General features: G+C 36.0%; 1 protein-coding gene across 1 annotated transcript in view; it reads left to right on the top strand.

The window, feature by feature from the left end:
* Nucleotides 1-257: 257 nt before the first annotated feature.
* LOC126773496 (uncharacterized) overlaps nucleotides 258-21,409 on the top strand; it is a 183,087-nt gene continuing 161,935 nt past the window's right edge. Inside the window, exons 1-2 of the mRNA XM_050494447.1 lie at nucleotides 258-646; nucleotides 2,527-2,662. Coding sequence (XP_050350404.1) covers nucleotides 258-646; nucleotides 2,527-2,662 — 525 coding nt within the window. The remainder of the gene's footprint in view (nucleotides 647-2,526; nucleotides 2,663-21,409) is intronic.

The following is a 21,409-nucleotide window of genomic DNA, read 5'->3' as shown; positions in this document are numbered from 1 at the left end:
CCACAGGGAGTGCAGTTTTAACCAGACGTTTATCTTGTGAACAATGACAATGAGTGGGTGATCTTCAAATGATTTATTGCGATAACCAATGCTCTTGATGGTTGTTTAATGAATTAATTTATTACTTTCAGTTATCTGAACTGATATGTTAATAGCTATAATTATTAATGTTAGTGAAATTTGAGTGAATTGCTTTGTCTGTGGTGAAACATAAGCGGGTGACCAAAATATAATGGGATGACACGAAATACGGATTCATGGAAAAGGTTTGGCGTCGAGTCGGGCTCCATTCCTCCCGAAAGAAAAGGGATGGAAGTGGGACTAGTAGGGAAGTGACGTCATCGGCCCCGCCAGAGGCTGAGTACCAAAATATCCACACATTACGAACAGCTGATTTGATAAGACAGAGGCAAGGGGAAGAAAAGTCAACGCTCCGTTCTTCTTATATTATACGGAACGGAGATAATTTTATCTTGGTCGAGAGAAGACGACGTAGACGACGTAGGAGTGGTACACGGGCATCGTCAGGTGGTAGGCACCATACACCACCTGTGGAAGAAAACACTCGCACGGAACAGAAACGTCGACCTCCAGCCAAATTAAAGATATTCGGTATCCAATGGCCTTTACATTCGAGTGATTCTAGGCAAGTACTATATATATTTTTTTGAAGTACTTATCAATATACCAATCATTCGCAGTTTTGATTGCCATAAGTACGGCAAATTGCACGACATGATTACCACTCGACTTATGCCAACTTATAATCCCGATGAACTCAGTCATTCAAACTGATTGCAGATCATTGATCGAATAATGAGGATTCATTTGTTAATTAATCAAGCATTTTAGGTTAACGTCGAAACAACAGTGAAAGCAAATAAACGGATTCATGTAATCACTTATGTATTATGATAAATACTTCGTTGATCATTACCAAATATCAACATGAGTTATTGTTAAGAAAATAATCTTATCTTCTTTCCGTTTACCTTTTTAATGATATTTTTGTTATAATTAAATATCTCGTCTCGAAGTACCCAACTCTTTTAATGTATCCTTTTTCATAGATAAATAATAAAGTTATTATTAACTAAATATTATAAAGTTCTAACAAAAAAAAAAACTAAATTATTAATTATTAAGCTTCTGTAAAACTAGTATGTCTTTACTATTTATTTAATTATCATAAAAACACGAATATAATAAATCGATTAATTAATTGACAGAATAATTATTGTAACAAGTATGTTAGTGATTGAGAGATATTGAGAGTTAATTACTAACTCGATTTCATTTCATTTGAACTTAGTTGGCTTCGTATGTTCTTTGATATTAAAACTGCTGATAGGATTTTGTTTGCTTAAGAGAAAATGTATATAATAATGTATATATAATCTATACTAATATTATAAATACGAAAGTATGTCTGTCTGTTTGTTTCTGTACGAACATGTGTATCGGTTTTAATAAAATTTGGCATAAAGTAAGCTTGAACCCCAATGAAGGACATAGACTACTTTTGGTAAACATAACTCCTGCCCACACCTAACACGCGAGCGAAGCCGCGGGCGAACACTATAAAAATATAAATAAATGTTTGTAGAGATTGATTTTTTTTTCATTTCAAATTTAGTTTATGTAATTTAATAATAGAATACCGAACGTGTTTTTGTTGTAACAATTTTTGCGGGTTTAAAAAATTGGTATTGTAATATGAGTTTTTTACTCGTTTTAGAACTTTATGGAAACTTGTCGAATAGGTATCATTTAGTTTTTTGCAACTAAACACCAATATTAGGTCTATACTAAACACCTATAGTATTGTCGTGTTCGGTTTGGTGAGTGGGTCAAAGTCATGCCAGGCTTAAAATATAAGCAATATATCAAAATCAAAAATGTATATATATCTATCTATACATTATTTTCGTACAACTATTTACGCAGCGCACGCTGTGGAAATTTTCAAAGCTTACGACTTTTTCCGACTTGTTGACTTTAGCAAATTTATATAATTTATGTCCATGTGGACCTTTCAATTCGTGAAAGAATTTTCAAGTCGTGATTCTGGAGATTACTTTCCGCCAGTATAAATATTGTACGAGTTGAATTACGTTCGGAATTATTTAATAATAGACCATGAGTAGTCTCAGCAGTGAGAAATTTATTGACTATTAACCTACCCTAATATATGGTCCTCGTACGGTTTCCGGACGTGGTGGACGAAGTTCAATCAATGTAGCTTGTTAGAGTATTTGCATTAATTGTCCAAACCCTACAGTGTATTGAGTGACAATTTGATTATATTTGTTTCATTTGGACAAATAACGCAACTGTAAAAAACGTGTTTCCATGACTTAGTAATGGTTAGTTACAAATTAAAGGAGTAAAATAAGTTAAATATATATGTAATATCCCAAACTTGGCCTGCAAAGCCTTTTACCCAGCATATTAAGCTAAGCAGCTAAATATTTACATGTAATATACAAATAATAAATTTCTTAATAATATTGTTAAATTTTCCAGACATACTTCTATAACTCGCCGGTTCTGCCGCGGCCGTCGTTCACGGGAAGACAACGAGCTCTACCGGTCTAATAGCTTTAAGTTCGAGAGGTTCGCGCGGGAACAGCCTGCTGATGAATTCAGCACCGGATCACAGGTTAGTTGGTATAGTTAAAGTATTTTTATATTAAAATAATTATAGTCCAGCATTGATCTAAAACCTCTTTAGATAAACCTATATTTCGATTTTAAATCAATTATCGCCACCTATTTAACGTTCATGGTAGTAATAGTCCTAGAAACCTTTACTCTAGTACGCCTTTAAGAACTCTAAAAATTACTAATTTTATTTGATGAATACGCATTTATTGGTATAAATATATAATATAAGAAAGCCCATTGGTGATAGTGTAGTACATACAATTGATTTTCGTTTAAACAATAGGAACATTGTCTATGACCGTTACAATGAAAAGAATATCCTTATTCTCAATCTCCATAATGTTCATACAAAAACATGGTTTTTATAATATGGTGATAAAAACTTTTTAACTTTAAGTAAACAAATAATTAAACATGTAAGTATATAATCAAATATCAGGCAATTATATACTTTTCAGCAAGATTATAAGTAATCTTGTGACATGATTTTTTTATTCGAATAGGTTTCATCCAGTTAGTTGTTAGTTATGTATTTTCAATTGTTAAGTGGTTAACCACCGGATGGGAATTCATTATATATAAATATAGTTGAATATGAGCCGTGATGACTCAGTACTTAGAAGATGTGAACCTTAATCGATAATTGTTATTTCAATCCACCAAGCACCACTGCATTTTCATGTGTTTAATTTGTGTTTATAAATTCATCTCGTGCTCAATGTTAAAGGAACACATCATGAGGAAACCTGGGTTTTTTATTAATTCATGTGTTTAAAAAAAAACGCTTGAAAAGATCTAGAATATAATATAATTTTTTTTTTTTTTATAGAATAGGAAGGCGGACGAGCATATAGGCCACCTGATGGTAAGTGGTCACCAACGCTCTTAGACATTGGCATTGTAAGAAATGTCAACCATCGCTTACAGCCAATGCGCCACCAACCTTGGGAACTAAGATTTTATGTCCCTTGTGCCTGTAATTACACTGGCTCACTCACCCTTCAAACCGGAACACAACAACATCAAGTATTGCTGTTTTGCGGTAGAATATCTGATGAGTGGGTGGTACCTACCCAGACGAGCTTGCACAAAGCCCTACCACCAGTAAAAATATATAATACTAGTACTTGTAGCTATATAATATTATTTCGCCGTCTATCTGTCTTTTACTCTTTGACAGCTAAACCACATAATTGATTTTGATCAAATTTGTGTATGACGAAAGCTTGAACTACAAGGAACGACATAAGGTACTTTTTATATCTAATACCTGCCCCTTCACACAGGCGAATACTATTTTATAATCTTCCTTTTTTATTACTTTTTTATATATGATATATCATAGGGTGTATTACACAATATTTACGTACATATTTTGATATCGTGTGAAAAACTTTTATAAAAAAATTAACTATTCTTCTAAATTGAGATCCTTAGAAACTCTTTTAGATTTACGAAGTGTTGTCGTCTTCTAAGGATGCGTTCACCGTGAAAGCGTTACCCACTTATCTAGATGAGTCATCTCGCCCACAAAGGGCTCGTTTCATGGTCTGCTTGCGTTGAGATTTCCGTAAGTCACTTTTTAAAGTACGCTACAAGTTGTATGTAAATTGAAAATATAATATGTTTTTATGCGATGTTTTATTTTTTTGTGGGACTTCGTTTGATGTTTCAAATAAGAATTCTTATTTCGATGATATTTGTTCTGTATGAATGACATCCTACTGAGCTCGTGCTGCTTTGAAGAACTTAGGTTTTCATTAAAATATAGTAAAAATAATCGTATAAATTATTACGATGCTATTATTAATTCAGTGGTAAGCTAGGCTCTAAACCTGCGGCGAAAAACTTTCGAATTAAATATCTTCTATCTTATTCTCCATCTCCATCGATTTTTGTTTAGTTAAATTCATATACTTACTATGTACATAACTATTTATTGTTTCTTATATGACACTATAACATCATTTCCACGTCTATCGCAGTTTGGTTTAACCCATATGCGGCCCATTTTTATAGACTTTCATTTAATTATGGTAAGTGATCTAAGTAATAACTTGGTGATAGGGCTTTGTGATGAGTGAGCCAGTCTAACTTCAGGCACAAGGGACATAACATCTCAGTTCCCAAGGTTGGTGGCGCATTGGCAATGTAAGGAATGGTTATTATTTCTTACTGCCCAAGTCTATGGGCGGTGGTGACCATTTACCATCAGTTTTCCCATTTGCTCAACATAAATAAAAAAGTAGTTTCATGTTAATCTATCGCGATAGGCTTATAATATTACAATTCTAAAGTGCTCGTCAATGCCTAAGTTTTATTCGAAGCTGTTATTTTTTTGAAAAAGATCTTAGATGTTATATTCTTTGAGTAATGTATTTTACCTGTTTGGGAAAGGGCTTTTTCACTTGCTTAATTTGTTTTAGAAGTTATAAGTATGTGGCAAAAAAGTTAAGTAATACAAATTATTTATTGTTGCAATTCTGAGGAGACATTCCTTCATTTATGATATAGAATAAAATACTTTAAATATGAAACGAAAGTCTGCTTAAATTATATGTTTAGATTTATTACTAATATATTTATTCCTTTCTTATCAGACAAGAGCGAATGATTTCAGTGTTTCAATTTTCCTTCATATTTTGTTTTATTTATCATATTATAATTTTCTTCTGTAGTCTACCAATGAACTTTCAATTAAAACAAATGATAATTGTTGCTTTATGTCAGTTGAAAGTGAGACAAATACAAAATGTTCCCAAATCTTATCCGTCTGAATTAACCATTTCGTTTTGTTTTCTTACTAGCGCCATCTTTTGTCAGCTCTCTGATTTATGGTATCTCATAGTATGCACATCTTGAAAACATCAGGTAGCGAGGTGTAAAAGAACATACGTGTCCAACATAGATGGCGCTGTAAAGAAACGTTGACTGCATTTAAGAGTTTTAACAGAGGGCGCTTTTTCAATGCGTTTTTGTACAAGTCGCGATGGTCTTATATTAATTTTAACTTTTGAATTTTAAGTCTGAAATTTAATTAATATTGCAGACAGTGTACCTCGTATACTGTCAAACTCTTTAGTATGAAATCAAGCTAAACATATAAATTTATTAACAAATCAAGTACTCGTGTATCCTCTTTGAATACATATTTTTAACATTTTTCTTACTTTTTTTTAATATTTCGTATAACCATAATAGTTTTCATAATAAAAACGTACCTATATTAAAAAAAATATTATATATTTGGTGAATTATGATATAGGGACCTATATCTATGTTCGCTTATAAATTTCCTACACATGTTGCGTTGAGGGAGTGGACATTAATATAATTTGTCCGATCAATTATACTCACTCATAACACGGAGACACATGTATGTACATATAAAAGGTAAATACAAAAACATGACTTCATTGAGGAATAAGCCATAGGTAATAACTTATTTTAATTAATAAATATTATCAAGTTTATATGACTTCGTCGGACAGAAGACACGAAATGCAATGACTTAGTTTCATGTGTTTTATATATAATATAAAGACCAATTTATTATGAAAACATTCATATTCTATAACCAATGATAACTATAATCGAAAAACAAACATCGAAGATATCGAAATTGATGTCTATTGAAAGAACTTAAACTTAAGCCTAAAAATGATTACAAAATATCTGCTTTTTGTAACTTAATGTTGTGATTTGCGAGTTAGCCATTTTAATAATTCAATTATTGTATGTGTCTAACTCAAATAGACGTTATGTAGACGTTTTATCCGTGCAGTGACGGAGAACGAATACATTTCACTGCCCCTCTCTTTCCCATGGGTGTCGTAAGAGGCGACTAAGGGATATCTGAGCGACCATCTGCTCATCTGGTGGTAGGATGCTAACATCCGCCTGGCTTGTTACCACCGTACGCATGGTGAAAAACTCGTGAAGTGGCTTGCAGCCGCGTTTCGAGGTCAGCCAGCGTACAGCCAGAGCCCGAGCGAGTATTGCCGCGATGGGTGTTGGTCCGATTGGAGACGGCTGTTGAACCAATGCCGGGGGAAACTGTATTGACCTGCCGGACAGGGAGACCCGAAGAAACGGCTGTTCCGCTGGCCGCCCGTGGCATAGTACAGGGGCCCGAGCGTGCCTAACCAGCTCGTGAGGCTGCCCCACCAGGCCACGCATAATCTCGGGGTGGACCGTCGTGCCGGTTGGTGACCGGTAGGTGGGGTCCCGGCGGCCACTTCCGGGGGGGTTCGGGGGCCCTTCCGTCTGGCGGGTCAGTGTATTTTTCCTTTTGGCAACCACTTGGGGAAACACGCCTCCACACTTTGCCCATCCCTATCGAGGCAATACATCGCTCGCTTCACGTCTCTTTTCCATTTCTTTTTTCCCAAATGGCGCAACAAAAAAGAAATAACGGTCGTACAGCGGTGCACACCCCCACCATACCCTCGCTGTTTGAGGTCGAGTTCTCTAACATCCGAGGACTCCACACTAACCTCAACGCTGTCCACCACCATCGTCTCGAGACAGCACGGCCAGCAATGTTGTTTCTCACGGAGACACAAATACTCCATCCTGCCGATACCAGCTACCTTAATTATCCCGGCTACACGCTTGAAGAATACTTTAAAGCGAAAGCCGGAGTATGCTTGTTCGTCAGGACGGATGTTTGCTGTCACCGACTGCGCTGCTTGGAGGACCCCTCCTTCTCCATGTTGGTGGTACGTGTGGACCTGGTTCGTCAGAGCCGAGTCTACGTGTGCCTCTACAGATCCCACAATGGTGACTTGGAGACAAGCCGATTATTTGACCATCTTAGTCGGGTGGCAGATGCTGCGCAAGAGCAATTTCCTAACGCGGAATTGGTGTTTTTGGGGGATTTTAATGCTCACCACGAATCCTGGTTGAAATCCCTCAAAACTGACCATGCTGGAAGGACTGCTCATGCTTTTGCTCTCACACATGACTTGACCCAACTGGTTGATCAGCCCACCAGGATCCCAGACATTGATGGGCAAGCACCTTCTCTACTGGACCTTCTGCTGACTTCTCACCCGGTGGAATATCAGGTTGTGGTTCAGGCTCCTCTTGGCTCTTCGGATCACAGCCTTATTTCTACCAGAGTGCCACAGGCCAAGCTGCCGCCACTAGCGGTATGCAAACGTCGCGTTTGGCACTATAAGTCGGCGGATTGGGACGGTATGCGCGATTACTATGCGTCGGTCCCTTGGAAGGAACGTTGCTTCAGTGGGAATGACCCGACAGCTAGTGCCGCTGCTGTTGCTGGCGAGATCATGCTGGGAATGGAATACTACATTCCTAGCTCAGATCTCGTCAGTAGGAGTACGCGTAACCGTTGGTTCACTCGTGAATGTGCCGATGCTGTATCATCTAAGCAGGCGGCATATCGCAAGTGGATCAACGGCTGTATTAGCGGGGCATCTAACATTGACTCACTGAAAGCAAACTATAATAAAAATTCCAAGTCCTGTAGAAAGGCATACACGAGAGCGGATGCACAGCGCATTGTACAGATTGGTCATGACCTTGTTTCGCATCCTAGGGGCTCCCGTAGCTTCTGGCGTCTGACCAAGTCTGTGCAAAACAATTTCTGCCAACCTTCGCTGCCACCGCTCAGAAATCCGGACGGATCGCTAGCTCACAGTCCGCAAGAGCAAGCTGATCTCCTGGCTAAACTCTTTGCCGACAATTCCGTCATCGATGATTGTAGTGCACTGCCACCTTCAATACCTGCATGTGGCCATACGATGCCTGACATTAAAATCAGGCAACGTGATGTGCGTGCGGAGCTGCAATCACTTGATGTACGGAAAGCTAGCGGTCCCGATGGAATACCAGCCATAGTGCTGAAGAAGTGCGCAGCGGAGCTGTCTCCTGTGTTAACGCGCCTGTTCCAACTTTCTCTCTCTTCGGGAAGTGTGCCGGAGGCTTGGAGAAGAGCTAATGTGCAAGCGGTTCCCAAAAAAGGGGATCGGTCTGACCCGGCAAATTATCGGCCAATAGCTATAACCTCTGTACTTTGTAAGGTGATGGAACGGATTTTAAACAACCAACTGATCCATTACCTAGAAGATCACTGTCTGATTAATGATCGTCAGTACGGGTTTCGACCAAAACGGTCCACAGGTGATCTTCTAGCGTACGTAACACACCTCTGGGGTGAAGCTATCGACAAGCATGGAGAATCGTTGGCTGTCAGCCTCGATATCTCCAAGGCTTTCGACAGGGTCTGGCACAGAAGTCTTCTCTCCAAGCTACCGGCATATGGTCTGCCTGCTCAGCTATGCACCTGGATTGCCAGCTTCCTACACAAGCGTAGCCTTCGTGTTTTACTAGATGGTTGCGCTTCACAATTCTATGTAGTGAATGTTGGGGTCCCCCAGGGATCTGTGCTAGCTCCCACACTCTTTCTTTTGCATATCAATGATATGCTCTCTCTTGGGAACATACATTGCTATGCAGATGATAGTACAGTGCATGGTGGATACCACGGACGCGCAGTGGCTGGACGGGTGGAAACTGAGGAGAGGCGGGAGAATCTTGTCATTGAACTCGATAGGACGTTAGAGCTCATCGCCAAATGGGGTTCTGATAATCTTGTTGAGTTTAATGCCAAGAAAACACAGGTATGCGCTCTCACGGCGAAAAAGTCAACATTTTCCCCTCTTCCCTCCCTCTGTGGTACTCCGCTGGTGATGCAAAGCAAAATCGCCATGCTGGGGATTGACGTTCGCTGCGACCTTAGTCCAAGGGATTACATCGAGGCTGTTATAAAAACAGCTTCACGGAAACTCGGAGTTCTGAACAAGGTGCGGCGCTTTTTCACGCCACAACAACTGTGCCTGCTGTACAAAACACAGGTACGGTCTTGCGTGGAATATTGCTCGCACCTTTGGGATGGCTCCGCTAAGTACCTACTTGAGGCCTTGGACCGGTTGCAGCGACGTGCCGTACGCATTATTGGCGACGTAAAGGTCACAAACACCCTTGAACCTTTACAATTGCGTCGTGAGATAGCAGCACTGAGCGCTTTCTATCGACTGTATCACGGCGAGTGCTCTGAGGAATTATTCTCTCTAATTCCTGCTTCCCCCTTCCTTCTTAAGTCCACGCAAGCTGGTTCTCGATGTCACCGCCTAACTGTGACATCAATTCCATCGCGAACAAAGAAATTTGGCAACTCCTTTCTTTGTCGCACTTCCAAAAATTGGAATTCCTTACCAGCTCACGTGTTCCCCTCCTCTTACAACCCGGGTTCCTTCAAACGAGGCGTGAAGAGGCATCTTGCGGGCCGGCAAGGCGAAGGCGGCTAGTGCAGAACGTTTTTCCCGTCTGTACTGTCCGTCGTCGCGTTTGGACTCTACTACCACTTACCATCAGGTGGAGTAGAGTCATTTGCCCTCCCGGCGAATATATAAAAAAAAAAAAGTACGTTAAAAAGCCAAAGTTTGATCGATTTTCGTCACGACTGAATTCCACGCTCGCAAAGCTGCGGTTTTAGCTAGTTAGCATATAAATAAAAATAAATAAAACAGTATACGCACCACGCACATACAGGGGAGAGGTTCAAGAGAGCTTCATGCCGTTTGCCGTCACGGCATACGAGTGGGTATTACTCAAGTCGTGCAAATAGTTGGTTCACTTGACATTATCTGGACATAACAGCATGCATTTAATATGGAGTACCTAATCACTTATTTATTATAAGATTTCATTTTATACCTGACATTTTGGTATTAAGGTGATATTATTCATTCTTCGTTAAATAATTCATAAAGCACTTTTAATTATTTTTCTTTTTGTGTTGATTTTTTTTACATATTTATTAGATTTAAAATATATTTTATTACATTAATTTAAAAAAAACACGATATCTTAAACTAAAAGTCGTCAATAACATTGACTATCTAATATCCTTGACAGCCCTCACACCCTATATAAATCACGTTCCCGTTAGCGATGGCGATTGCCTCATCAACATACTAATGCGATGTACCAGATGTTGCGTGCCTAATGAAATCCGCTAGACTGATGTATTAACCATTTTCAAGCTTTCATTTTATGGCTGAATATGGAGTATTATAAAAAGTCAAGCAAAAACAATTTACTGGTGGTAGGGCTTTGTGCAAGCTCGTCTGGGTAGGTACCACCCACTCATCAGATATTCTACCGCAAAACAGCAATACTTGATATTGTTGTGTTCCGGTTTGAAGGGCGAGTGAGCCAGTGTAATTACAGGCACAAGGGACATAAAATCTTAGTTCCCAAGGTTGGTGGCGCATTGGCTATAAGCGATGGTTGACATTTCTTAGAATGCCAATGTCTAAGGGCGTTTGGTGACCACTTACCATCAGGTGGCCCATATGCTCGTCCACCTTCCTATTCTATAAAAAAAAAAATTGCCAAATATATATTAAGTATGTATATACATAATATCATAAATAGCTTCTTCTTTGTCCAAAATCTCTTCCCAGTTCAGCTGGAGTCAGGTCTCTTTGTACGTCTGCGCCAAAGAGCTCTGTTCTGGCTTGTCTGTGTACTCAGATTCTCTCTCTGGGCCTTTTTGCATGTTTGACCACCAGGTTGCAGGCGGTTGCCGTCTTCCCCGCTGTCGTTCCGGGATATTTAAGGCTTTCTTGATGGGATGGTCATCGTCACGTCTCAGGATATGGCCATACCAATGCAGTCGACATTCCTTTAGTTTTTCAACAATTGGTGTTAACTTGAACGATCAGACATACTCATTTCTTACTTTGTCCAGCCGGGTATATAACATAATATCATAAATATACATTTGTAAAATTGTAATTTTAGTGTTTCAAGTAATACACCTTCTCGGTTGATTAATATAAGCCGTCAATTGATAATGTAAGCGTGAATATTTTTGGTAGTGGTGGACTTTGTTCGCTTGTTGCAATAAAAAAAACTGTTTTTATTTTAATTTGTAAAAAAGATAATAGACCACCTGATGGTATGTAGTTTAATTTATTTCGCTTGAAAAACGCATTTACGATTTTCCCCCACATGATAAGGGACTCGTCGGCGCTGAAGTCGCTGAAAAACCCTCTAAAAACCGGAGTCGGAGATTAACGTGTACATACAGATAGACAGACAGACAAACATTTATTAAAAATGCATTTTCCTATTCTGTTTGTTAACTGTATTGTTATCGCCCATAATCGTTTTTTTTAATTTATTCAACGTACAGACACATAGTTTCCAATGCTGTATAAATGGTTAAATTCTTTTTTTATTTATGGTCTGTTTAAATTGTATCATTTATTGGTTCCAATATACTCTTTTCTAGCACCAGATGCGGCTGAGCAGTACAGATGAAAATAATCCCATAATTTTTAAAACGTTCACTTAAAGTTTGCCAGACTGTGATAACCGTTTTTAGCATGCCCCTTATAAAACAACTGCATAACTTCAGATTCTCGCTTATTTATTAAAATAAGGTTTAACAACAAAAAATTAAAAATAAAACATAGTAAAAAATGAAGTAAAAGTTTGTAAAGTGTTGGTTGTTGGCTTGAACTCTTCTCTCTTTGAGGAGTAGGTTTAGAGCTTTTACTAATATTGCTCCATTGCGGGTTGATGGATTCGAGTAAGCACCATTTATTCTTTTAATTGCCAGTGATGACTTATGGATCAGAAACGTGGTCGCTCACAATGGGCCTCATAAGAAGGCTCAAGATCACTCAAAGGGCAATGGAGAGGGCTATGCTCGGAGTTTCTCTGCGAGATCGAATCAGAAATGATGAAATCCGCAGGCGGACTAAAGTAACTGACAAAGCCCGAAGAATTGGTAAATTGAAGTGGCAGTGGGCGGGGCACATTGCTCGCAGAACCGACGGCCACGGGGCAGAAAGGTTCTCGAGTGGCGACCACGAACCGGAAGACGCAGCGTGGGCAGGTACCCCCTACAAGGTAGACCGACGACTTAGAACGAGTCGCGAGAAGCCAAAGGGAGGGATGCGGGAAGCGCAAGATCGGCCAACGTGGAAATCCTTGGGGGAGGCCTTTGTCCAGCAGTGGACGTCTTTCGGCTGATATGATGATGATGATGATGATTCTTTTAATTCTGTTATCAGATTGATAAATTAGGCTATTATCAAGAAAAATCAACATTAACATCAGAGGTCTATGTCCAGCAAAACGGCTACGAGAATTTTCTTACTAAATGGTTTACTGCAGTAAAGAACACATATTGATATATGGACGGTGATGCGTAAAATATATTAATTGCAGTTAAAACACTGTCCATAGAATTAATTTAGTGATTAATATCAATAAAATTTTAATAAATCGCTCATAAATATTAAATCTATGCATATAAACATGAGTAACGGGAGACGCCCGTCTTGAATATTTTCATTTTAGTGTTACAACGATATATCGTTTTCTTCCATATTAAGCATAATAATTTTTTTTTTATTAAAAAATAAAAACTGTTATTTTTGAGTTTCAAATAATAATTTAAGTATGTTACCATCATAATCGTTTCATAAAAACAAAAAGTATACATATACCCAAGTCCGAACATTCATATATATAAAAAAGACATTTGTAATATTTAAACATGTATACAATTATGTGATGCCATTTTAAAATTAAGGACCTATCCATTGTTATGATTAGGATTAAAAAATCTAGTGATTAAGGAGATAAATTTGTTAAAACGCTTATTGGTAAATAAATACATAAAAATATATGAGATCTTGCAATAATGTAACCAAAGTTATCAAAATATTTACAAAGATAAATAAATGTTTCAAATCGGGCGAAGTTGGGGCCGGCCGCTAGTGTTATATATTATATACACAGATGAAGTGAGAACCTTCTCCAGCCTCCTTCTTATGTTTTTATCACGTCTGTCAAGATAATTTGTAACACTTATTCCCTTAGACGATAATCCTAATTATGAATTATTATACGAAATTTCTTAAACGCACTAACAATTTAAATAAATTAAGCGTAGTTATTTATATTTTAAATTTACTCGTTTAAAATTTGTCATTTTGTTGTAGTGTTTTAGATAGTTTATGTAAGTCGTGACTTGCATAATGACTCTGCACTAGCGCGATTGTTTTTCAATCTGATATTTTATTAACATATCATTTTTTTTATCGTTGATGTTATATTTAAATATGTTTAAAATAATCAATTCGATAACAAGGAATGGCAAATTAATATGTTTAAGTAATATATGTCACTCGGTAAGGCTTCGTCAAGGCAGTCTGGGTGGGTATTATTCACCAGTTCTACCGCCAAGCCGAAAACAACCGGAACAGTGAGTGGGCCAGTGCAATTACTGCCACAAGGGTTATAATATCTGAGATCACGTGGTTGGCGGTGATTTTAGCTTGTAAGTGAGTAGTATTTACTGGTGGTAGGGCAAGCTCGTCTGGGTAGGTACCACCCACTCATCAGATATTCTACCGCAAAACAGCAGTACTTGGTATTGTTGTGTTCCGGTTTGAAGGGTGAGTGAGCCAGTGTAATTACAGGCACAAGGGACATAAAATCTTAGTTCCCAAAGTTGGTGGCGCATTGGATATGTGGTTGACTTTTCTTACAACGTCAATGTCTAAGGGCGTTGGTGACCACTTTCCATCAGGTGGTCCATATGCTTGTCCGCCTTCCTATTCTATATAAAAAAAAGTATATATATATTAAAGACGAGCCGGTTGGCGTGGTTGGTAGATACTTGCCTTTTCACGCCGAAGGTTGTGGGTTCGATTCCCACCCAGGACAGACATTTGTGTGTATGAACATGTCTGTTTGTCCTGAGTCTGGGTGTAATTTTCTATATAAGTACGTATTTACAAAAGAAAAGTAGTATATGTAGTATATCAGTTGTCTGGTTTCCATAGCACAAGCTTTATACAAGCTTAATGTTAATAGAATATTATTATTATTATTATTATTATTAAAGAGCTAACAAATTAAAATACAATTATAATTGTAATATAATCCAAAAAAATTGAGTAACAATTCGATTATTTTCTTATCTATGTATTGAAATATAATGATATATATATATATATATATATATATATATATATATATATATATATATATATATATAATATTGTAAGGAAATGTCGATAACACGCCTCGCTTGTCTTTAGTTTTCAGTGTATGAGCTTTTAACATTTAAATAAAAAAAACTCTTAAATATTCGTGGTAACATAAACATTAAACTAATTAAAATATTATATATAAAATTGATTTCCATTTAATTTGCAGACATATACTTACATAAATATACTTTTTGAAAAGAAAATCGTCAGACATTTTAGTTGTTCTGTATAAAGCAAAATTTACCGCTTTCGTTATGAGAAAACTCGGAACACTTGTGTCTACGACCGCTGCTTCCTATTTGGTAAAAACATTTTTTGAAGAGACAAAGCAAGAAAAACTATACGCAGTAGCATTCAGTAAAATAAAAAACACGCCATTGCTGGCTTTTTATGATAAGCTTATTAAAATAATAAACTTTTAAAAACTTCAATGTTTTATGCCAAGCGTCCCTTTTAGTTTATTATCTAGTCCACGTGTTTTTGTGGATACGATGCTTGGACTATAAGAGAAAACATTTCGAAGCATTTAAAAGGTGGGCATACAGGTCCTTGTTAAGCATTGATCTTATAAAATGAAATTTATATATTGCTATTCAACTGAAGCTTAGCTTTGCGAACTGTCAAGATGAGGATGTATATTATGTAAATATTAATGCATATTTAGGAGCCCATGTCTATAAAATCATGCTATTCAAATATACTGTATAAAATAATCGTTTAATGAAAAACATGACTGTTCTGCCAAAAAACGAATAAAAAGTTGAAAAAAATATAGCCAGTGTCACTGAGGACAATGTAATGGTTCTAACGATAACGTATACATTCAAATCCGTTCAGAAATTAAAAGTTAGCTTTAGGAAATACATAAATACGTAGGTATTTGAACCCTGAAAATCCTTTTTGGGCAGTCGTTTAAAAAAATTGCGGCATTTGTTTTTTTTAAATTGATGTTTACACCTCCAAAGAGATCTGCGTCCGTTTCCTTTCCGAGTTTTATTTTATGTGATGTTTCGCTCCGTTATATTTAAATTCTACTTTAATCAGTACATATTATTAAAAACAATGTGCCACCGCCGCGCATGTCTGCGATTAACCCAAAAACTACCGAACAGATTTTCATGCGGTTTTCTCTAATAGACGGAGTGACTCGTGTCTAAGGTTTAGGTCGATAATTTATTTATGGTTTATTTATTTATTTAGTACTATTTTACATAACATATATATAACAGATGACATAAAAATAACAGAAAACAATAATCAAACAACAAAGTTATCTTATTTACGCTGCGTTTTATGTGACCGCCGTGGATACCGCGCTGTCAGGTTTTACGCGAAGTAACATTAAATTAAGATTTTGGTTTTCGTGAGCGAAAACCACCATGTCTCTGTTCTTAAGAGACTCTGATCCCTTACCGCGTGCCTTGGAGCAGTCTCGGCGTTCCGGATGGAGAGAGTGATATCATCGTTGTAGGAGAGTGGTAGCATCCAGGTGTAAACAGCCTGGGATATGCTATCGTACACCTGCAGTTTTGTAGGCTAATTACTGCTTTGCTCATTAACAATTGGATCTTTTAACAATAGTAACATTGGAATTAGTCAAACAAACTTAAATTGATTTTCTTGATATATAATTACAATATATTAACTGTATTATGATTATAATCGCGACACATAAGCAAATATTTGAGATAGCTTATAAGAATGAAATAATATAAATTAAAAACACATATCTTATTTTTAAACACAAATAAGAATTTCTTCCTAAACTTAAACTGTGCTATATGGACTATTTTGAAAAAGAAAAAGATAATCGATGCGCTAATGAGAAATTGGAATGATACAATATCACTAGATTTTAATGTCAGCGAAATGATATGTTCAATAATTTCAGCGCGTAGTTTTTAACTTTATTACGTCCATATTAAGCCACGGCTATTCCCTTCGGCCATTCTGTAATCAAGTTCTGTTTCGGATAGCTGTAATTGAAAATGTCGAACGGTGCGATGTTCATTTTCCACTAATTAATCGCTGTGATGACATTCGTCCCCTGTCCCTAGGCATGTCTACCTAGGTAAAATATTTGTTCATCGATATTTTGAAGGTTATATCATTGAATATATGATTCCGTGTAAATTACTCGTACGTATCAAGAATAAGTAAACAGATAGACGAAAATGTTTGAGCTTTTCTCAATAATAATTTAGTCTATAATTATAATTTATATATTGAAATTGTTGTGGTCTGGTTTGAAGGAACTACAGGCACATGGGACATAAAATCTTAATACCCAAGGTTGATGCATTTACGATGTAAAGTATAGTTAGTATATCTTACATTGTCAATGGGTGGTGCTGTACATTTACCTTTTCATACATATACATATATACATATATATTCGCAAATGGGCCACCCATATATATTCGCAAATAGGCCACTCATTTGCGAATATATATGTATTCAAAATGAGCTCGATTTAATAGATTGAATATATATTGAATTAATAAACTGATTTTGTAGATATTTCAATTGATGCTTAGAATTTTGAACAAATAATACAATATAATAATAAAATATGATAATACGATTGGATAACAATAACAACATATACACGAAATTTATACGAGAATTGCTCATTACTTATAAAAAATAATTAGAAAACATTATATATCACGTCGTAAAGGTTTGATATAATCTGTGATGAAATCAGCCGGTATCTAGTTTAATAAATAAAGAAAGGTACTGCGTTGTAAAGGTAAATAATTTAATTTTGTTCAATTAAATTTTGTTACCTGGTATTTGTGATTTTGAAATGAGAATGAATGAATGGTTTGTGAATGTTTTTTTTTTCGTCGCATCTTCAAGTATGAAGTTCATTTAATTTCTTGAAAGAGGTTTAATTTTATTCCAAGAATGTAGCAAGGCTAATGGACCTTTAGAACATTACACTGTGATGCAATACTCAGAATTATTTTGTTTACACACGAAAATATAAAAAAACCGACTTATATACCTATGTATGCATTGCATGCATTCATACTCAAATGTATTCTTTAACTTATTTTGGGAAATAAGTGCTATCGTTTTTATATAAATCAAGGGTGCTCCATTCTAAGAGCATTGCTTACATCAGACTTTTAGAGGAACTTATTTTTCTACCTAAATAGTGGATTTTTGATAATATATATCATATAGTAAATAATGATAATATAATATCCTTTTTATCAACAGGTGTAAACACAAAACAAGTGGCGGATATTTTTATTTTTTAATCTAAGAGGGTTGAACCCTCTCAAATCAAATTTCACGCGCAATCATGAAATAGTTAGTAGTAACATTAGCTTACAACCTTAACGTACAATAATTATATTAAATACAATAATAATCTTTAAAAACGATTCATATTAGAGATTCAAGGACCGCGGCACTTTGACATTTATGGCCCCCCAATAGAGTAGAATTATATTAATTTCGGCTGGCCGGTACCGTGTAAAAAGATACATTTTTATTTTTAACCATAAAAATAAATCCACTAATTTTCTACCCTTATTACACTCAAAGAAAAGACTTTTTATCTAATTAGAGCGGAACTAAACTGAAAATAAAACCGAATATATATAAAAAAAACGGCCGTATTTATAACCGCATTCTTGTTAAACAACCTAAACTTAGGAATTACCAATTCAATTGAAGTAAAGTATTATTTGCACTAGAAATTTTATTAGTGGAATATAAATGAAATTAAAACAAAAACTCTTTTTAGAAAATCTATGTTAAATACATAGCAATATATATGCATTAAAATTTTGTTCTGATTTGATGGTATTATAAATTTTGTTTAAAATTATTCTCTAATATCCTCGTATAAAGTTGATAATAAGTTAGTAGGACCTATGGTTATTAAGTCGGTTGTAAAAATACAAAACAGAAGATTATGGTTCCTACAAACTTTCTATGAAATACGTTTAATAAATACTTGTAAATTACTTTCTACGGTATTGGTAAAGTTTGGAACAAATAGTTTCAGTAAATCTCCCTTAGACAAATGAAATGGGGTGAATGTCACGGAACTCCGACTCGACTCGGCTTACATAAACGAGTCAACTTACTTATGTACTTTTTATTTATTAGTATTCGTTTTTAAAAAAATCAGAGTACAATTACACATACTTAGATATAAATTACTTGAATATTCGACAATCACCACTGTGCTTTATCTGTCATAGCCGAGATGGGCTAGTGGTTAGAACGCGTGAATCTTAACCAATGATCGTGGGCTCAAATCCGGCAAGCACCGCTGAATTTTCATGTGCTCAATTTGAGCTTATAATTCATTTCGTCTCGCTTGACGGTGAAGGAAAACATCATGAGGAAACCTGCATGTGTCTAATTTCTTTAAAATTATGCCACATGTGTATTCTACCAATCCGCATTGGAGCAGCGTGGTGGAATAAGCTCCAAACCTTCTCCTCAAAAAGGAGAGGAGGCCTTAGCCAAGCAGTAGGACATTCATAGGCTGTTACTTTATCTGTTACATCAATGACAGTACGTCGACATTTAATAAAACTAATTATGAGTGTACACTTGAGTTGGAGCAGAAAGTCTAGCTACATTAATGGTTATTATTCTAGGAAATCGGCCTTCTTGTTCATCGCTTTGGTCCTTCTTGGTCATCCTTTGTATTTAATTTGTGAGTTTCCCTATAAGAATGTCTTAGATCCGTCCAAAGAATATGCTTAAAGTTTTTTGTGATTTTTGATATCAGATACTTAAAATAAACAGGATCAAATGTCGTTACAAAAATGTTTTATGGAAATGGGCTCCTAATTGCAAAATTTCTAAACATCGATTGAAATATCTACAAAATCGATTGATATTCTCTTAAGATCTTTTTCTTGTATAACAAATTAGTAACCATGTGGTCGCAACTCAAGTTTATACCTAATATATACAATAATTATTGATAAAATAACACATACAATCTATTATACATATTAAAATAATGTTATCTATTAAGTATTATGTGTATTATGTGTATATTATTTCGAAACGTTTATTATTTACTCGATAAGAAACAACACAAATCTTTGTTCTCTGACAATCATAATCACACCATCAATAGCCTAAGTTTGATCATTTGCGCCATTATGAGCTTCTATGCCGTATTTAATCATAAACATTCCGTAACATTGAATAGCCTGTTATACTCTGAAATAATTACGTTGGTAATTAATATAATGTAGAATATAATAGGTAGCTTACACTATCTTGTCCTAATGGGATGTATACAGTACAGTACAGTAACAGCCTGTAAATGTCCCACTGCTGGGCTAAGGCCTCCTCTCCCTTTTTGAGGAGAAGGTTTGGAGCTTATTCCACCACGCTGCTCCAGTGCGGGTTGGTAGAATACACATGTGGCAGAATTTCGATGAAATTAGACACATGCAGGTTTCCTCACGATGTTTTCCTTCACCGAAAAGCACGAGATGAATTATAAACAGAAATTAAGCACATGTAAATTCAGAGGTGCTCGCCCGGGTTTGAACCCACGTTCATCGGTTAAGATTCACGCGTTCTTACCACTGGGCCATCTCGACTTCTAATGGGATGTATGTAGCAAAATAATTATAATCATTAATTGAGTTTTTTATAATTAGCGATGCTTACTTTAATATAACTGCTTTATAGCTAAATGAAGAGACGAGATGTGGTTAGAACGAGCGAATCTTAGCCGATGATGAGCTTCAAAAAGCTTTGCTGAAATTTCTTGGGCTTAATTTGTGTTTTTAATTCATTTCCTGCTCGGCGCCGAAGGTAAAAATAGTGAGGAAACCTGTATGTTTAATTTCACTGAGATTCTTTAACATGCATATTCATCAACTCGCATTGGAGCAGCATGGTTGACTAAGCTCCAATCCTTCTTCTTAAAGGGAGAGGACGCGTTGGCCTAGCAGTGGGATATTCATAATCCATTACTTTACTTTTTTACTTTTATAGTTAAATGTCTATAACAAACAATTTGCGTTATAGTACAATGTTTTGTGAACGGTTAAAGATTTTAATTTTTTATATTTTTTTCAAATATTCTGAAAATTTTATCTTTATAAGTTGATTGTTTTGGTATCAAAATTTATAATAATATTTCATAATTTATCTCAATGCTAAATATTATTGACAAAAATACAAACTATAACTTAAGTATATATACTAAATTGTTGTTTTCTTTTATAAATAGAAAGTAATGCGGACTGCAATTTGATAATAAAAAATTGATTAAAATACGCCAAAAAGTCCAATGAAAATAAAAACTTTATTAACACTAAACTCTAAAGTATAGGCCTTAGTCCGCGTGTAAATTACAGTCTGAAGTTTTATTTTAAGCCAGACACAGAAATATGTAAGGGATCGGCCACAATCGTTCCGGGGTAAGAAAAATAAAAGAGCAAACTAAAAATCAGCCGGCTGCCGTGCATTGACTTTGATCTTGCCATCGGTTGCATTAAATTTACATATTTTCCTTCGTATTTGTGTTTCCACTTTGATGTTGTTTTCAATGTGGTTTGTATTCAGCGGGATCGATCGGTTGTTAGAATTTGTTTATATCAAAGCGAGAAATTGTAACTCGGTTTGTGGTTGTG

The sequence above is a fragment of the Nymphalis io genome, chromosome 14 (genome assembly GCF_905147045.1).
Source record: "Nymphalis io chromosome 14, ilAglIoxx1.1, whole genome shotgun sequence".
NCBI classification, from domain to species: Eukaryota; Metazoa; Arthropoda; class Insecta; order Lepidoptera; family Nymphalidae; genus Nymphalis; species Nymphalis io.
This window is presented reverse-complemented; position numbering and strand designations above follow the sequence as displayed.